This window comes from Varanus komodoensis, unplaced genomic scaffold, assembly GCF_004798865.1.
Source record: "Varanus komodoensis strain SLA01 unplaced genomic scaffold, ASM479886v1 scaffold28, whole genome shotgun sequence".
Classification (NCBI taxonomy): Eukaryota; Metazoa; Chordata; class Lepidosauria; order Squamata; family Varanidae; genus Varanus; species Varanus komodoensis.
The window spans coordinates 3,520,929-3,541,053 of NW_025335727.1; the positions used below are offsets into that span (position 1 = coordinate 3,520,929).

General features: G+C 40.9%; 1 protein-coding gene across 2 annotated transcripts; it reads right to left on the minus strand.

The window, feature by feature from the left end:
* Window positions 1-85: 85 nt before the first annotated feature.
* On the minus strand, window positions 86-19,631 carry TTC14 (tetratricopeptide repeat domain 14). Of its 2 annotated transcripts, none has more exons than XM_044434480.1 (12): window positions 19,444-19,631; window positions 17,577-17,701; window positions 15,823-16,022; window positions 12,333-12,417; window positions 12,097-12,226; window positions 10,623-10,775; window positions 10,309-10,380; window positions 9,626-9,745; window positions 9,405-9,527; window positions 6,642-6,759; window positions 4,866-4,972; window positions 86-140 (listed from the first exon to the last, which is right to left on the minus strand). In XM_044434480.1, the coding sequence occupies exons 1-12, from the start codon at window positions 19,587-19,589 to the stop codon at window positions 104-106; spliced, it is 1,416 nt and encodes a 471-aa protein (XP_044290415.1). In that variant the 5' UTR covers window positions 19,590-19,631; the 3' UTR covers window positions 86-103. The 2 variants fall into 2 exon arrangements, with proteins under 2 accessions (XP_044290415.1, XP_044290416.1); XM_044434481.1 differs by lacking the exon at window positions 86-140 and adding an exon at window positions 215-1,557 and having other exon boundaries at window positions 19,444-19,630.
* Between the last annotated feature and the right edge of the window lie 494 nt (window positions 19,632-20,125).

Genomic DNA, 20,125 nt, shown 5'->3' on the forward strand with positions numbered 1-20,125 from the left:
CTGTCCCTTTAATGTAAATAAACTTTATCAATATGTTTGCTATTGAATTTTGTTGCACTTACCCATCATGCAACATATTTAAGATGTCCTCCATCCATCTTACTCAGATTAGACAATATCTTTTACTGCAGAAGAACTTGCTGAGTTAATGAGGAGAAAAAATGATTCAAATGAAAAGCTACTGGATGATCCAGACATCAAACAAAACCAGGAGTTTTGTACAAAAAAAATTTAATAGTAAGACAGGCTATATACACTGATGGCACATACATTAAAAACATTTGAGTTTATGGTTTTATTAACAATACATGGTTATATTAATACAAAGTAACAGTCATTGGCGCCTTGAAGATTCCTTTTGTAAAGTGCAATTTAGATGCCAGCACAGGTGGCTGTCTTAATAATAGCTAAGGATTTTTCAGCTGTTCATTTCTTAATATCCTAAATATCATGACATTTCCCAAAAAAGATATGATGTAACTCTTGCAGATTCATCATTCCTTAAATCAATATGAAACAAGCTTATCGATAAAGAACAAAAAGTATTTTTCTGTTAACAGCACAGACTTATCAAGTGATTAGAAGTTGAGCTACACTGCACTTGCACCAAAATTAATACCTTCAATTCACTGGTTTTTCTGCTTGCTTCCTTTTTCTCTCTCAAATTCAGCTATCTGATTAAATATGGTAAGTAGGTTCTGAGGCAGTTTTTTCCTAGCACCACTTTCCACTTGCCCTTGGCCATTGAGTGCAGCTTCCTCATCTAGCTCCTTGGCTTTTGTGGTTTCTCTTTTCTCCCTCTTGGGCTCTTTCTCACATTTAGTCCAAGTCAACTCAGGTCGACTGTCAGTATTATATCTACTAGGCTCATTTATCCATCGACTGGTGTTTTGATGGTAGCGCTCAACTGATTTGGTTGAGTAATCAGACCCTGTTGGAGATGTGCTATACTTTGTTTGGCTTGGACTGTGCTTTCGATAATGTTCCTTCCTTCCAAGTTCTTTTTCTATCTTCCCTGAATCATTTGTCTTGTTCTTGTCATCAGACTTTCTCCAACAGGAACCTATGTTATCCCTCCTGTCAGAGGAAACTCTGTCTGACTTACCCTGATTTTCTGTTTTGTTACTATTTGCCTGAGGCCTAGAGCTGCTACAAGAATCCCTAGAATCTTCAGACCTACCTCCGTAGGGATCTTCATCATCAGCAGATGTCCTTGAGAGAGAATAATCTCGTTCTCTGTCTCTTACATCAGGCTTTTGATAGGCTAACCTGTCCTGCCTCTCTAGCAGTTTCTCCATTTCATGCTTTTGATTAAGAAAGGAAGCAGAGGTATTGGCTGGAGGAGAGTAGCAGTCATCTTTCCTACTCTGATGTGAGGAACTTCTAGATGTGTGTTTTTTAGAGCTGTGCGAGGATTCGGATCGATTCCGATTCCTTTTCTTGCGTTTTTTGTTATTGGAAGAGGAGGAGGTTGATGAAGATTCATCTGATGAAGAATCACAGGAGGAGGAGGAGGAGGAGGAGGAGGAAGTGGACTTTTTTCTTTTCTTCTTCAACCTAAAATTTTAATTAACCATGAGGCACTGCCAGTAGCATCTAAAATTCAATGTTTTGGGTAAAGCTCTATCATAAAGGTTCTAGCTACTGAAGTTTAGGCAATACTAGTTGAAAAGGAGCACATCATTTGGTCACATGGAAGAAGCTCAGATTTTATTTCACAAAATGATAAATGAGGTATGCAAGCTAGTTTTAAAGTTTCTTTGAAATATGTTAAGAAATTTGGTAGTACTACAAGGCTCCCTAGCTCTACTATACAGAATCCTCCAGGACAACGAATACAAAAAATCTGTTTCCATTATATAGCATTCTTTGAAAATCAAGTGTCTGTCATAGGAACGTCTTTGCTATACCATTTCAATATAGGTTTTAGGAATGTTCAGGCTACAGAGACAATCCCTGACTATTGGGCCATGACGACTGGTGCTTGTGGGAATTCTAGTCCAAAATATCTCAAAGGCACTGGTTTGCCTACGCCATGGACATACCATTTTTTACTGCCTTTGACTCCTGAAGTTTGTTTTTCCACTGAAACCTACCTTTTCCATTAGACTGCTATCTTACCCTTTTAATCCTCATCCAACTACAACCAAGATCAAATACATGAACCAGCACTGCTCATGTTCAATCCATGCCACTTTTGTTAGCCTCTTCCCATTGCCCTGCACCAATACAAATATAGATTTCCTCAAGAACAGAAGCCTGCCTGCTTCTTATGAAAATCTGAAGTGGTATGTACATGGATGACACTAATAAATAAACCAAACATGCAAATTAGGTAGATGTACTGCTTTACCTTCAAAAGACTAGAGAGATTCAAGAACGGTGCTGAAAAGTTTGAAAAAGAGAAAGGTATACTTTGCTTCTTCACCCTAAAATAGATTCTCCCAGGACTCGAAAGCATCACAGCTCAGTTGGCACTCAAATTTTAATCCAAATAAGCTAACCCTCTCAGCCTAAAACATCATAATGGTACATCCTGCTGATTTTAGTGGTACTTAAGTGTCCTAGGTTGACAGCCTAAAATTGCAGGGAAAGAGATTATGCTCTTAGGCAGGATTAAACACAAAAGCAAAGGAAAAAATTATTCCCAACAAGAACTTTAGTCCCAATTATTAAGGAATCCTACAAATGGAGAAACAAGAAGCACTGTGACATCTTGTTAAGTACATCCAATACTGTGTGATGATAATTATTATGGCAATGGCCATTCAGATCCTATTACACTGATCCTCCATTGGTTTCATGGCCTATGATTTTGCTTTTGAGCTTAAGCAAAGTTGCTGGTTTTGATACTTAATAACCTAGGCAGTATGAAAACAGAATCTCCTAGAAACTGCATCCTCCTATAAGGCTTCCTGGAGCTTTCACTACAATTCAGGTGCCTCCAATGACCTGAAATAGTGCTGAGGGGCTCTGACCTTTGGTGCTCAGAATACGGAACAGAGATGAGCACCTGCTTCCTTAGGACCAAATCAGCCATGGATTACAAAGCATCTGTCATGTAGTTTGCTCTGTTGGGCTTTCTTTTTAAATAGCCAGTGCAAACAGAGCTGTACTGGGAGCATCATGGAGTGTGGGGAAGGGTTTAAACCAGGGGTCTCAAACTCGTGGCCCACGGGCCAATTGCTGGGATGGGCAGGGCACCCGGTGGCGCCCGGGCCGGCTGTGGGATGAGCGGCCCACCACCACCGCGGTGGTGGAATACTTGATACGGCCCAGCCTCACCCAGACTCTACTTCCAGCAGCCCCCAGGTAAGTTGAGTTTGAGACCCCTGGTTTAAACCATTGCCCCACCACAGTCTGGATGAGAACAGGGCCCACCTCACAGGATCGCTATTCACAATGGAAATGAAACTCTTGTGAGAGCCTTCCTCCTCCATTATGAACAACAGGCATGGCATGGGGAGAGGTTACTTCCAATTGAGACACATGCAGGAATGATTTAAACCATCATTCCCTCAACCCCAAACCAGCTTGTGCCCCATTTTTTTTTAAGCAAGCATGTGCTATGAGGCAATCATTTAGTTTAGTTAAGCAGTAAATATTAGTTTAGCTAAAGCAGTAAAACAGTTTTGTGGGATTCTGATGTTATCATGTGATCTGCTGCAAACTTTTTTTTTTAAGTCATATATAGCATTTTAGCTTATTTTGTATTTTGATGGCATGGTTTAAAGTCACCAGCCCCTTTGGTGTTTAAACAACTCTCACATAACCAAACAAAAGGCCATTTTTAACTCTTACATAACCCATTGTCCCTGCATTTGGAATAAGCAAGTGATGGTAGGGATATTCAAAACCCATGTGACTGTAAGTCATGGTGGGCTCTTTTGATCATGTGAATGTAGACACAGATCTTTGAATTAGATATAGATACCATAAAAGATGGCCTTAATAGTAAATCCTAGAAGTGAAGGAACACCTTTCATTTGTCTTATTCTGTATTATCTTGAATATTTCACCAGATGTACTTAGAACAAGACCTTACAAATGCAGTTCAGACAAAGCATGGCACCAGAAAGCATGGGAATTAGTCGACCTGTTTTATGCCTCTGTTTTAGGTATGAAGGGAAAAGACTGCACAGAATATTCTTCAAAGATCTGATATAGAGCTATCTAAATAGCAAGGAACAGTGACAATACAGTTGAATATTAGGTGCAATTTCCAAAGCATCCACAAGATTACTAAATTTCAAATGCTTTGCTTAGGGGAATTCCATGGGTTTCACAAAATTCCACTAAAAGAGTTACTTTTGTTTGCGAATTAGCTGATAGCCACAAGACATGGCCTGAACCAAAGCCATATTTGGCCTGCCTTAAGATAAAGTCCTGCTCTAGACTGAGTCCACTCTATGTAAAAAGACTACCACATATTTTGTGTGCGCCTTACACTTTCTGTTCCATTAAAGAAATATTCGAGTCAGCTAGGAACTTCCACAGTGCTTCCCATCCGCAAGACTCTGCTATGCTAAGCCTTAGTTTATTCAGCTCCATTGCCCTAAACACCCAGTAGTGACCACTGTGTGACTGACCCATCCAAATGCCCCCACATGCCTCCAAAGTATTCTACTATATGGCAATAATTGGTTAAAAGCATCATGTTGAATTTTCAGAAGGGGCTTAAAGCTTTCAGAAACTGATTTGCAGAAAAGATGAAGAAGTAGTCGATGTTACAAAGCAAAAGCTAAACACTGCAAAATCATCTTACCAATACGCTCTACTTACAATACCAGCTAGTTTCATCACATGTGTAAGTGATGCTGTATGGAAGACTCATATAAGAAATAGCAGAATGTAATAGACATTACCTTTTTTCTTCTTTTAAGAGCTTACGTAGTTTTTCTGCACTGGTTTCTATTTTCTTCTCCTTTTGTCTCTCTTTAGCAGCTTGTTTCTCTCTCATTTCCAGAGATTTCTTTTTTGAATCCCAACATCAAAAATATTGCATTAACAAGCCACAGTGTTAATCCAAGGATTTCCCCAAAATTCAATCCCCATCCCACAATGTATACACAGAATATATGTATCAGTCCCAAGGGCATCATATCCGAAATAAATATTTGAGCAAATTATTACAAACAAATGAAAGTGTTAAACATTGAGACAAACAAGGGACATATTGCAGTTTATACCGCATTAAAAAAGAAAAAAGACCAAGTGAAGCATTGGTATCATAGCCCAGTGTAAAATCATTAGCAATCCGGAAGGCATGAAGAAAAGATTTAAATGAAAAATAGCAAAATAGGAAGCCATATAATCAACCAAACATAAAGAACCAAGGAGAGCACCATTTTTTGAATGTATGCATAAAATCCAATCCAAATTAAGACATAATTGGGAGGGGCCACATATGAATACAAACCATTTGGCAACCATACCACAGCCCAGTTTGATGCATAGTTTACACACGTAATCAAATTCCAACGGGTTTTGGTGATGAGCAGCACCAGAGGTCAGGCACAGCAGCAACAGTTCCAGTTCAGAGGAAAATACATTGGAGAAAAACATATCATCAGTATTACAGGAGGACAGCCGCTCCGCCTCACATGTAACATTATATATTATGTTGTACATTATGGATTCTTTTGTAAGCCACCCAGAAAACCTATGGCTAATGCAGAGGCATATACATTGAATAAAATAAATAATAAACTCACGGCAAGTTATATGTGCCTGTAGACAACTGAAGTTCCCCTCTATAGGGCCAAAGGGGCACACTGTCTATTTTCAATGTTTCTGTTTATCAACTGCTCTTTGCTGGCATATTATGTAGAAATGTGTTAGCAAAAGTAGACATTGTATTTTGCATGTGTTCTTCTGTTCCTGATTGAGAGGCACCTCAAAGGGGGGAACAATCCAGTACAGGCCCTAACAAAGTAATCCTCAATGTCTTTCAAACAGGTATGCTAGAAATAAATCTTTAATCCAGTTAACCAAACCTTGAAGGCATACTAAGTAATCCTGTAGGTTAACAGTAGTCACAAATTATATTCAAGTGTTGGTGATGAACAAGTTTGAGCAGGTAATTTGAATCACCCTCCCAGGCCTAAGATTAACATGGTATTGACCAGGCCCTCTCTAACTCCCTTGACAGTACTGCCAAAGCAAAGGCTACTGTTTTCTCTGCAGTTGTTTATTCTAATTCTTTTGAAATGAAGTTCATATATGGCTACTTACATCACACCTGCATCCCAATGATAAACACATTCCCTTGGAAATAAATTTTAGTAGTGTCAATGGAGTTTATTTCTAAGTAAATGGGCTCTGGAAATCCCTCCAACTGCACACTACAAGTAGGTTCTAACTGAAAGACTCTTCTGATTTGGCTTTCTTGGATTCAGTATCAGCAATTATGCTTAGGAATAGGATAGGAAATATAGCACTTGATTGCTGGAGTGCTATATTTCCTATCCATTATCAGCCCCCTACCCCTGACCTGATGCATCTAGTTTGGTAAGCACAATAACATTCCACATCTTGATACAGGATAGTAATTTCAACAAAAAAATTTAAAAAAACGCAATGTTGTGTAGCACCTAGCTTTAAGAACCATTTACCTCAACTAAGAGAAAGTAAAGAATCACCTGTATCTGCTTACGAAGTTTCAGCAAGGCATCTTCAGCTTCTTGAAACATCTCATCTACGTTTAAAGCTTTCTTGTAGTAACTCTCAGCATTCAGTAACTTATCTTCCTCTTCCAACCTGGCAAATAATTTTTAGCACACTTAAACATTTGAGTTGCCACAACTGTGCTCGGACCCAAGGCTTGCCTTCCATGGACAGCACTGCTCACAGAAGATGGCTTCACCCAATGGCCAAGGATCCCCCCTGCCCCATACCTCAGTATGCTCCTCTGAATGGGATCATCAACCTGGATGCAACCGTTCATCCCACACATATTTCAGAGTAAGTCCACTCTGTGCTTAAGAAAAGCTGGTTTGCACTGTCAACAGTATTTTCTGATTAAGAAAAGTGGGATTTTATTCACCAGGGCAACCTTGGCTTGGTACTCATTTAACTTATTCATCCAAGATACACTCAAGAGTGCTTTCTACCAGACAACTGGCCCAGCACTGTGAGACAAGATACCACTTTTGGTCTTCCACACGTGGTCTCAACCTGTGCTGGAGCAGAAGCACACTGCTGCTTTAGGCAGGTGCTTTTCAACCAGCAAAAATTATAGCAATGTGAGTATGTGTTTTCTTGCATTTCCTGTACACGAATGATGTCAGGCATTAATCCTAAGTCATCAGAGCATTATAAATTTAGTTGCAAAAACACATGTGAAATGTTAACTGAGCAACATGCTCAAATATCCCTACAGTCTTGCTCAGGTCAGAAACCCAACTAGACAACAGAAAACAAGCTTGCAACCCATCTATTTGATTCCCTATCTAATAAAGGGGTTTAAATGAAGGTTAGCATGCAAGCTGCGGCAGAAGCCTAAAACTCACAGGAGGAAAACCAACAGGAAAAAAACTAAATGTCAACACTTTAAATATAACATGTAGTATGACCATATTACCTTAGATATACTGTAGAAAAAGAAGAGAGCTTTTACATTTACTAAAGAAGGTTTCTCTAGGTTAGTATCCAGTAAGAATTTCACAATGACTTAACTCCTCCATCGCCTAGGAAAAGCAGGGATGTACATGACTGAGTTCTGAGTACTTCATTGGTGCAAGGTTCCTCCTTGCCAATTCCACCTATAGCTAAATCTCAGAAAATGAGGGGGAAAACCATCTTTTGGATCATAAATAGGTTAAGGACCACAGAGCAGTGGCAGTAGAGAAATAAAATAATAAATACAATTATTTGGTTAAAGGAAATGGGAAAGGATGCTTCTCTGCTGTCAGCTTGTGTACTGGAAACATCGCCACCCCTCTGGATAATGACTGCTGTTTCTTGGCTTGAGTTACTATTCAAGGAAGCAATTGGTTGAGGCAATACAGGAAACAAAATCTTCTTTGTTAAATAATCTATCATGCAAACCGTCTTCTAGAATCTCAGTATCTTATTTCTTCCCCATCAGAGACAGACACCTGTCTCAATGCAGCACAGCCTTAGCTGTCTGAGATCTATCAGTGTAACCTGTAACTGCACAATATAGATCAGGTGAATTATCCCTAAAACCAGCTGAAGGATGTTGACTATGGGCAGTTAGGTTGTTGAACTTAGATTACTATTTTAACTCTTAGGTTTAGGAAGGAGAGAGCAGAAAGATCAAGAAGTGTGAGATTGTGGAACACTGCTTGACTTCAAGGCTTCTTTCTCTATCAAATTATCCAGTACTGCCTTAGAAATCTGGAGTAAAACTGACTTACCCAGTTGTGGTTGTGCTGGTAAATGGGGAAGGAGGTATCCAGTTATCCCAGCTAAATGCTAGAAGAGGCTTAGGAAGGAAATGTTTCTGCTTGCAGGTTGAATTTGAAACTGCTGCTTAAAATACCTACCCATCTGACTTAGTGAGAAACCTCTACCAGAGGATAGGAGAACATAAGCTTTCAATCTCACTGCTGGTGTCAGAGTGCCTGGTTCTTGAAGTTCTGTTTGATTCTCCTTGTGCTCTAAACCTGAGATTCAGCACAGGCTCTAATGACTGCAAGACAGGGTAGCGTAGACCTTGGCAAAGGCACCCTGACTCTCTCAACCTCTTCTCCTCACAAGCACCTCACAAGAAGAGGTGCTTGTGAGACTCAGAGGACAACCAGAGCCAGTAATTTCATGTCTGATATTCTCTGGTGCCATCAATGAACAGTGGGAGGCAAGGACTGCTGTCTACTTACTTGTTCATGGCTAACTCTTATATGAGCCACTGTCCCTGACCTCTTTTCAAGTCTTGAGCTAGTTTTCTTCAGTGGGGGTACTATGGAGAGAATGACAGGTAAATATCAGAGAAAAGCCTACAAGTGATTTTTTTAAAGGACACCAAAGATACTAATGTTTGGCTTGAGACAGGAGGAGGTAAGAATTTGCTCTGTCCTTGCTGAAAAACAGGGATGAAAAGGCAAGTAGGAACCTTGGACTAATGGAGGACTCAAAGATCAGTCATGTGGGTCCCTGTTTTTCCTGGGTGATAAGAGTTAACCCACTGTGGAATGCCTTCTTCATACCAACCTAGAAAATAAAAGGCACTTACATGCTTGACCAAGCGTCTGAGGAAAAAAAGAAAATGGCCATGAAAGTAAGAGGGAGATATACAGACCCTTTAACAGCCAATTGCTGTCTTGACAATATAAATAGTTTCAAGAAAAAAGCTGGGTCTTTATCTTTGGCTAGCCAGATGTGGAAAACAGTACTAGTAAGATGGTCGATGCAGCTAATAAATAAGACGAGGCAGCACTTACTGGCCTCCCCGTTCAACAAGCGTTTGACAGAGGTATTTCCTGGCATTTCTGTGTGTTGGACAGTTTTCTAAAGCAACTTCAAAATCATCAATTGCTTTATTTAAGCTTCCCTTTGTTGCATACCTATAAGAAAAAATATCTTATAAGTACACATATTTTGAATTTGTTCATGAAATTATTTGAAATAGCATTTTCTAGTTACAAACCAAAGCAACACTTACAGTGCCCCACGAGCCACTAAGGCTTCAACATTTTGCGCATCTATTTCCAATGCTTTGTTGTATTCATTCATCGCATCGACATGGCGGCCCTCTTTAAAATAATCGACACCAATCTTTACACTAAAAAAGAGTATCAAGAATATGATTTCTACATTTAAGTAAACAATCTGGCAACATTTCTATTTAACAGTCACATCAATTTATAGCCACATAAACCTATTAGATGTATGAAACAGCAAATTTACTGAAGAAGTGGAAACACAACAATCTCCCCTTACTATGCAAAGGAATCCTATCTTCCTATCATCTTTCTAGATCCTTCCCCACCAACTGCTCTAAAATCAAAGGAAAACATATAAAAGACTTTCTACTATTCCTCCATGGAACCATATTTGGCACTTCACACGCAAGCAAATACCTCCCTCCATTTTTCTAGGATGGGAAAATACCATGAGAAAGCTAATAAAAGAAGATTTAATTTAGCGCAAGCTTTAAAATAAGGTGCTTCCTCTCATGTCTGGCTGTTGACATAACACGTTAGCTATATCAACTTCAAGAATCAGCCCTTAAATAATAAGGCATTCCAACTGTTTGACCCAATTAAAATACACCTTATTATAAGCTAAGTAACAGTTCTTTCCAGTCTTGCATAAAACTTTGTATCAAAATGAAGCAAGGAATACCATTTTAAGGCCCATGAGGCAGATTGTCTTTTCCTCAATGCAATAGCAAAATCCTCTTCATTGAAATGTTTGCTGGGGAAAGAAGCATTTTAATGTAAGTCAAGAAGGTATGATTGAAGAGCAAGTTTTGACAATAGATGCACAGATTTTTAGAAAGCCTGGGTAGCCACGAATGAGCAGGAACAATGTGCCGTGCTGGCTTCTGCCCACTCTGACTGAGCTAAATATAGGGACACTATCCCTGAGTAGTAACTGTGACAAGTATTGTGAGCTGGTGATGGACAGATAACCCCGACTTAATCCACAGTTTGTACCTTTGTAGTCCTCTCATTAAGGATGGCGGGTTGGATTCATTCAGTCCTAGTTTGCCTACCAGAACCTCAACTACTGCTGGATTGGCAAAGCCCAAGGACTGATTCAAAACTTTTTCATATGTTTCCAAACCACTGGCTATTTCGACACTCCTCCTGGAAAAAAAGAGAGAGAGAGGCCAGCATAGGCATTGGTTCCAACTTGACAGGGTGACACCTTCTGCACTAAATGTACAATGAAAAGGATGTTAATGGCATATCCAGTAGTCATCCGGTATCTGACAAGCTCTTTATCAAGGAATATTAGATCTATTGGAGAAAACACGGAGACAACATAACTTTGAATCAACCACCATAATAGCTGGAATAAAAATCTCTTTGCCTAGGAAGGCAGCAATTCTTCATTATGAATTGGCCAGTTAAATGTGTCCAGTAAAGGACCATGTTGAGGCTTTACATTGCTCCTTCTCTCTTTCACTTCTAGCCCCCTTGATGCTGCTCCTTCTTCTGGCATGAGTTGGTAGTCTCATGGTACAAACTGCACCAAATACAACCCTAAATTCTTCAAGTTACCTAATCAACTAAATACATATGGACATGAATATTCAGAAATGAATGCTGCCCTCTGCTGTTCCATCCATCTTCTCTGAGCAGCTTCTTATACTCTAGTTTTCCTGCCTGACAGATGTGAGATTGCAATGCTCCTTTCAGAAGAAACCATGTAAGAGTATATAGGAATGGCACTCCCTGACTTCCTGAAGCTGGAGATTACTAGATTCTTATGTTGTTCCATATATAACTTTCCTCATACCAATATTAAGAAGTTTCTTTACACAGGAGGCACTAGCTGAATCCTGAAAATGATGAAAGGCAAAGCAGCATGAAAGTAAGCTGTTGCAATGCTCACAGTGTTCATTCTATTAAATTGCAGGACTGTAGCTACTAGCCTTGGTGCAAGAAACCAACTTCATGACATACATAGCAGTCTGTATCATTGCCACAGGCAACAGTGTCACACAGTTTGCAGTAAATGCATTATCCTGATGTACAGCTCTACAATGAGTCCAATATGCCTGAACATATTCCAGTGGCAGATGCTCCATGTTTGCAAAGAGATATGAGTGTGGAGCCATCTCCACTGCTCTTCTGCGCATCAAAATAAAAGGAAAATTCATACACAGGCTGGGAGCACAAACTTAAAGTTCCTACATGCACAATAAGGCACTGCATCTAATCAAGGAGTCTGAATGGACCAAACTAAAATATTTAGTAGTGTGAAGTCAAAGTGCATTGTGAAACATATTTTTCTTCTGATGTCAACATCAGCACTGCTATTTAAATTAAGAAGCCAATGCTATGAAGTTAGAATCTCTACTCTTGTCAATACAGACATTTTTCTCTTTTAAACAGAGCCTGGTATGTGTGAAAGGGTTTACTGAGCCACTAAGGAAAGATGCCACCCATTTCTGTTTCATACCTATAGTGCAGAGGCAAGTCATCCAAGCTGATTACTCCTAATTTGGTACTTGCAAGGCTGGGAGAAAGAGCAGAGCTGTGCAGTGATACTGTGAGTTTTTCGTGGTAGCGATCGATATCCTTGATTGCAGCTATTAAATTTAAAAAAGAAGAATACCTCATCAAGTGTACCGAATGTAAATGTGCAGGTATAAATCTGTTAGTAAGGCAGCAAAAGGTTGTATCAAATGAACTTGCCTTGGATAAGGTCACTAATTTGATAGTATGATAAAGGATCACCATGGCTGCTTTGGGAAGGCACATCTCTCAACGGACAAAGAGCCTGAAAGGGGAACCAACCCACCCAAAAGGTTAGCATTCATTATTAGAACATTAAATGTTATGCTTTGTGAGGAGGGGTCAATGAACTTAGGTACTATGAATCTCAAGCAAGACTCTTCAAAGCAAAACATTTTACACGCATGTAGTACTAAACGTGACTTAGAAGCAGCCCTACCAATCTCAGCTCTGCTGTGATAGTAGCACCCAAAGTTCACAGAACACACAAGGAAAAAAATCAGATCTGCTGCTTTGGCATTTAGCTGGAAGACACAATGCTAGAAAACAGCATGTGCAATAGCATGCAGGGTGGCAGGGGTTGGTGAAATGTTCCCTTGTATAGTTATTGCCACTTGTGTCACCTCCAGAATTCCCACGATATGCCATGTAGATTAGCAGTAAAATCAGCAGCTGCAGCAAAGATGAGAGGGTGCCAGTCAGTTGAGGAAATGATTTGACAGAGAGCCTGATGGTGCAGGACGCAGTAGCAGTGGCCAGCAAAGAACGTGCAGATCCTTCCTTTCATTCTTCAGGCCTAATGGAAGCATATTCCTAACACAGTTATCTTGCATTTCCCAGTAGGTGTGTGCGAGCTACGCTTTTACACAACACTGGCAACATGGAAAGAGAGTGCAGGATCATTCCAAAGAAAGGGTTTTTTTTTAATTCAACTATCACAAGCAAAATCTTGGAACATTTGAAAGAATTAAAAGTTCGAAAAATTTCCATTTTTTAGAGTTCACCTACATGATCAGAACTACAGCAGAATTCATTTTAAGCTGTCTATAATCTCAAAATATGATACTTGGGAAGAGCAGAGGGCTAGTACTAGTAGCGCCAGAAAGAATGAAGCAACTGGGTCAAAGCTGAAAGGACACTCAGTTGCAGATGTATCTGGTGGTGAAAGGAGAGTCCGAAGCTGTAAAGATCTATACTCCATAGGAACCTGGAATGCAAGATCCATGAATCAAGGCAAGCTGGATGTGGTCAAACAAGAGATGACAAGACCAAACATCGACATCTTAGGAATCAGTGAACTAAAATGGAGAGGAATGGGTGAATTTAATTCAAATGACCATCAGGTATACTACTGTGGGCAAGAAACCCTAAATCATATCCCTGATGAATATACAGTAGAGGTGACAAATAGATTTAAGGAATTAGATCTGATAGACAGAGTGCCTGAAGAACTATGGAAGGAGGTTCGCAACATTGTACAAGAGGTAGCAACTAAAACCATCCCAAAGAAAAAGAAATGCAAGAAAGCAAAATGGCTGTCTGAGGAAGCTTTACAAATAGCTGAGGAAAGAAGGGAAGCAAAGGCAAGGGAGAAAAGGAAAGATACAAGTACACCCAATTGAATGCAAAATGCCAGAGAATAGCTAGAAGAGATAAGAATGCCTTCTTAAATGAACAGTGCAAAGAAATAGAAGAAAACAATAGAATAGGGAGGACCAGAGATCTCTTCAAGAAAATTGGAGACATGAAGGGAACGTTTCATGCAAAGATGGGCATGATAAAGGACCAAAATGGCAGGGACCTAAGAGAGGCAGAAGAGAGAAAGAAGAGGTGGCAGGATTACACAAAGGAACTATACAAGAAAGAGCTTAACGTCCCTGATAACCACGATGGGGTGGTCACTGACCTCGAGCCAGACATCCTGGAATGTGAAGTCAAATGGGCCTTAGGAAGTCTGAGCAACAACCAAGCTAGTGGAGGTGACAGTATTCCAGCTGAGCAATTCAAAATCTTAAAAGACGATGCAGTAAAAGTGCTACACACTCAATATGCCAGCAAACTTGGAAAACTCAGCAGTGGCCACAGGATTGGAAAAGGTCAGTTTACATTCCGATCCCAAAGAAGGGCAATGCCAAAGAATGTTCAAACTACCGCACCATTGCACTCATCTCACATGCTAGCAAAGTTATGCTCAAAATCCTAACAGCTAGGTTCCAGAAGTATGTGGACCGAGAACTACCAGAAGTACAGGCAGGATTCCGAAGAGGCAGAGGAACTAGCGATCAAATTGCCAACATATGTTGCAACATGGAGAAAGCTAGGGAGTTCCAGAAAAACATCTACTTCTGCTTCATTGACTACGCTAAAGCCTTTGATTGTGTGGATCACAACAAACTGTGGCAAGTTCTTAAAGAGATGGGAGTACCAGACCATCTTATTTGTCTCTTGAGAAACCTATATGTGGGTCAAGAAGCAACAGTGAAAACTGGACACAGAACCACTGATTGGTTCAAAATTGCGAAAGGAGTTCGGCAAGGCTGTATACTGTCGCCCTGCCCATTTAACTTATATGCAGAGCACATCATGAGAAAGGCAGGGCTAGATTAATCACCAGCTGGAATTAAGATTGCTGGGAGAAATATCAACAACCTCAGATATGCAGATGATACCACTCTCAAGGCAGAAAGTGAAGAGGAACTAAAGAGCCTCTTGATGCGGGTGAAGGAGGAGAGTGCAAAAGTTGGCTTGAAACTCAACATTAAGAAAACTAAGATCATGGCATCCGGTCCTCTCACTTCCTGGCAAATAGATGGGGAAGAAATGGAGGTAGGGACAGATTTTATTTTCCTGGGCTCCAAGATCACCGCAGACAGGGACTGCAGCCAAGAAATTCAAAGATGCTTGCTCTTGGGGAGGAAAGCTATGGCAAATCTAGACAGCATACTAACAAGCAGAGACATCACCCTGCCAACAAAAGTGCGTATTGTCAAGGCAATGGTTTTTCCAGTTGCAATGTATGGCTGTGAAAGTTTGACCATAAGGAAGGCTGAGTGCTGAAGAACTGAGGCCTCTGAATTGTGGTGCTGGAGGAGACTCCTGTGAGTCCCTTGGACTGCAAGGCAATCAAACCGGTCAGTCCTAGAGATGAACCCTGACTGCTCTGTAGAAGGCCAGATCTTGAAGATGAAACTCAAATATTTTGGCCACCTAATGAGAAGGAAGGACTCCCTGGGGAAGAGCCTAATGCTGGGAACAATAGATGGCAAAAGAAGAAGGGGACGGCAGAGAATGAGATGGCTAGATGGAGTCACTGAAGCAGTCAGTGTGAGCTTACGTGGACTCCGGGGGATGGTGGAGGACAGGAAGGCCTGGAGGAATGTTTTCCATGGGGTTGCGATGGGTCGGACACAACTTCGCGACTAACAACAGCAACATAATCTCAAAATACCCTTTAATATTAAAAATTGAGAATGGTCTGCTGGCTCAGTAAGATATGAGCTACTTTTCAAAATTAGGACTTTGAACTATTCATCTTCCTACAATTCCCATTTGCTTTCCTTGAGCAAGCTATCCCCATTTAGTTGTGCATGAAGCTAACAAAAAAAAACCACCATGCATAAAAAATGCTTCCACTCTAATAATTCATATTAAACTCCATCACCAGACTTACACTGATTTCCAAATCCATGATCTCTCGAACAACACCACTTCGCAGACAGTACAGCACCATGAAAAAACCAAATTCACGAATAGAACTGATCCTTCCAATCACTATATCCCCACGTTCAATATCTCGGAAAAACAGTTCTCTCCTCTCTGCACTGGGAATATCCATGAACTGCTCCAATGGTGGCATAATAGCATAATAATCTTCAATGGATGAAAATAAGAGAAAATCACATATAAGAACTGCCTTTTTCCCCAAATAAAACACCATTCATTGTTTCAGTTGCACTGTAGAAAAAATCCATACGTATATGTAATTTATAAATCTGTAACTTCAAAAATCTCATAGACTAAGAAAAACCTTTCCAACTGTCCCCCAATGTTTTAATAGAAAATAGTACCTGTCAACTAATGTTTAATTTATAAGCTTTCACCTCTTCAACTCTTTCTGGTGTGACATTCCAAAGTAAACAATTTATTAATTCTCATTCTAAAGAACTGTCTCTTAAATGTATCTAGACTTCTCTAGCTGTCTCCCATGAATCAATTCTCAAGTGACCCGACAATTTGTTTACAATCTCATTACAGTGCGAGGATGAATTTATTATACTGGAACCACTGCTGTGTGGAAGCATTGTAAAGAATAATTTAGAAAAGAGTTGGAAAAATATATTTGTGAACAGCTACGGTAAGAAAATAAAGGGGATTCTTCTCCTGTGATCCACATTCACTCATAAGAACTTGTTCAGACTTAAGGAAACAACAGTGCTGCTACATCCTCCAACTTTAGCCCACAAGAGCTGTGGAACTGATGCGGTAAGGTATCTCATGTAGAGATGCTTAATTTTTCAGACATTGTTCACCTTCCCCGCTTCTCCTCTGCAATACAGAAAATGTAGAAAACCAGAAATATGTACTGCTAAATTGATCAAACATAAACTTACTATGCAAGTTTAAAAACATGAATAACTTAGGAGATAAAATTGCACTGTTGGTACTTAGAGGTCTAAATGTCTGTGTTTAATCAAATAGCATTACAAGTATATCCAAGGTTTATAGATAAACAGTTGTACCTTGAAATGTATGCAAAGAAACAGATTTATACTTACTTACCTAGGAGAAAATCCCACTAAACTCAATCTTAGGCATATGTAAGAATGGCCGCCAAATAACTTATGCATTGTATTTATTTATTTTCAAATCCAAAGGCCACTGAATAGTCCAACAGGGCTCTCTAAGCAACTAACAATATTAAAACTTACTTTTTGCAAGCTTGGAAGGACCCATTTACAAATAAAACTATTATTATTTTATTACAGAGGTTTAAAATAGCATGTACTTCCCAACTTAAAAAAATATTCATTTCCAAATACTTGAAAAAGCAGGTATTACATTTAATAGTTTCCCCTGAATGTTTCCCTTTCAGACCCTGGGGAAACAAGACTCAAGGCAAAATTTTTCTTCTTAATTTTTCATTTTTTATTTCAGGCATTCTCACCTTTAAACTGGAACCCAGACACATATTAACATGTGTCACCAATCACAACTGATACACAATATGTTGTCTTAGTGCAGCCTTACCTAAACTGATGCCAGACGGTTGGCATGGTGGGAAATCTGTCCCTCCAGACAGATTTCACTATTATTCCTATCACCTATGCCTGTATAGTCAATTGTCAGAAATCCTTGAGAGTTGTAGTCCACATCTCCTGGAGAACACTTTTATGTTATGGAAGACTATCTTAGTGAAATTCTTACCTTCGTTCTCTTCATTTGCTTCTGTTGTTATTGGCACATTTGTTTTCCAAGAATGAGAAAAAAGGAGGTCAGCTTTTTTTGCAATGAAATGTTGTATCTCAATATTATCAATCCCTTTCTCTTTCCTGAAACAGCAAAGAAAAGAGATTAATATCCCCTTAACTAATACCGTTCTATACCAAGACTCCAACATTCATGGACTTCAGAAAATAGAAGGATCTACACACACTGAAACAAACGGTTTGCATGCTAGTTTTTTGATTGTGCGAATATATAGCTCAAACATTAACTTATTTTATTTACTGAACATGTGGCAATCCAAGGAAAGAGAAATACAAGAAGAATCAATAAATGTGTTGAAGAAGGGCCTTGTCACTATGGTGAAATTTTGCACATTCCCAGATTACGTAGCTGGAGCAAAAACAAAAAGATGCAGTGCTGCCCTGCAACTTTTGGCAGTACTATTCCAGCTACACCTAAAAAGTGTTCATTTACTACATTTGACTGGATTATTAGTGACTTGAAATCCAGACCAAAGAAAAATGTGAAGAGCATACAACAATATCACAGAAGAAATTCTCAGAATATATATTCTCCCATTAAGTGCAAAGTCAGTTGCAAAGTACAAAACTCCTCTTTTCTGATGATTCCAAGCAGCTGGCACTTCACAGTTATATAGTCAACATGATTTAGATATTTATGCCTTCAGTCATTTTTTGTATTCAAAACATACATTATTTAGCTACCTGTTCAGCATCTCACTAAACACACACACATTACTTGATAAAAAGCTGAGATTAGTAGAATACAACCCTCAACATGTTTATTCAGAAATAATTCCAATCAACTTCACTGAGAATTACTCCCAAGAAAACACGTTTAGAATTTGTAACATGAGTTTACAGTACGTAACTGCTTAGTGACTGCCAACCTTTCAATATGTGACATACAAATATCAAGACCTTAAGTTCTAAACTGTTAGAAGTGGAGTAACAATGTACAATTTTATACAGCAAAAGCATATTTTATATTCAGAGGCAGGAAAACAATGGCCAAGTTTAGATGATCACTGCCACCCTTGATAGCTTCAATGAGTCACCATGGTTTGCAGAATGCAAGAAGGGTCCATCCTGTGACCCAAAGTATTTATTTATTTGTTTAGAAAATTTCTATGCCGCCCCATTCGCCGAAGCCTCGGGGCGGCTCACAAACTACAAATAAGGTAGTTGTACTGTCTGAGCCCAGGTGGATTGCTGGCAAGGTTAACAAACCACCCAGAACCCACGGGCTTTTTAAAAGCTGTTAGTATGTTAACCATATCAACAACCTCTTCTGGGTTCTGATCCAACAATTCACAAGGAAGAGGTGCCTAAAATGTGCTGCAAACCACGGTAGCTTACTTAAGCCCCTGAATATAATAGTAAACTAAATGCAGTGAATGATTATGCCTTGCATTCAATGGTACATTTCGAAAAAGAGGAGCGGGTCAAAATTCTGTGGCTTCTTTGCGAAATGTCCTTAGTGCAATTCATGGCGTCACCAGGTAAAGCTAGGAAGGATCCCTGCCTGAAACCCTGGATTGCTGCTGTCTGTAAAGGCTCAGAGTCGGAGTTCAATTCCACTGGGAAATTCCACCTACTTAGCCTACCTCCTGTATATGCCGCAGCTTGGCTCTAAACCCTGCGCCCTGCACATGCTCGGAGGCACTCTTGCCTATCATCACTTCACAGCCATCAGGTTTGCGCGCTCACAGCGCTGCCAAGCACCCCAATGCCAGGCCGCCTGCCCTGCTGAACGAGCCCCCTCCCCTCAGAAGGCCACGCCCTCCCTGCTACAGACAGGGCCACGGGCAACCCCTCGCCCTCACCTGGGCGGCGGTAGCGTCTCCAGGCCGGGGCCCCCAGGCGGCAGGAGACCTCGGAAGTCGGGATTGTCGTGTTGCTCGGTGCGCAGCAAGGGCAGTAACGTCGGCCCGTGGAAGCCGAGCGCCTGGCGGACCAAATCGCGATCCATCCTCCCTCAGTCAGCCGCCTGCGTCGCCCTGGGCGGCGCGGCGGCGACACCCCTCCCTTCACGCAGATGATAATTTACATGACCCGGAAGCTGACCCTTCCGCGGACTCCTTCCTGTTGGGCTCTCCCCCCCCCCGTGAGGCGCGCGCTGCACGTAAGCGCGCGGCGAGGTCTCCTGGCAGCGGCCGCCTTCCCGCGGAGAGGGCGGGGTGATAACGCCTGGGCGGGAAGCGGCCGAGGGCGAGCGGACCTCCGGGAGTTGGCTCGTCGGCTGTGTGTGGCGGCCGCGCCTCCCGGTCGCCGTCTGCTCAGAAGTCAAGCCCCTCTGAGCTGCGGCGGAGTGGCTGCCAAGTAACACGATTCGACCGGAGAAAGTCCCTCGCCCGCAGGTGGTTGCTGTCACCACGGGGTCGTGGCTTCTCTTGCGCCTCCTGGCCTCGCCATCTTACATTCGCACCGCCCAGAGCAGGAAGGTGTTCACGCAGCTCCCCGCTTGGCCAAAGCCTTGTTTGCCTCTCTCAGCGCGGCTCAGACCCG

Coding starts and splice junctions, on each gene's coding strand:
- TTC14 (XM_044434481.1), bottom strand. CDS start 19,589: ATGGATCGCGATTTGGTCCGCCAGGCGCTCGGCTTCCACGGGCCGACG. Junction 17,702..19,443: donor GAGACGCTACCGCCGCCCAG/GTGAGGGCGAGG, acceptor TTGCTGTTTCAG/GAAAGAGAAAGGGATTGATA. Junction 10,776..12,096: donor GACTTGCCTCTGCACTATAG/GTATGAAACAGA, acceptor CTTTTTTTCCAG/GAGGAGTGTCGAAATAGCCA.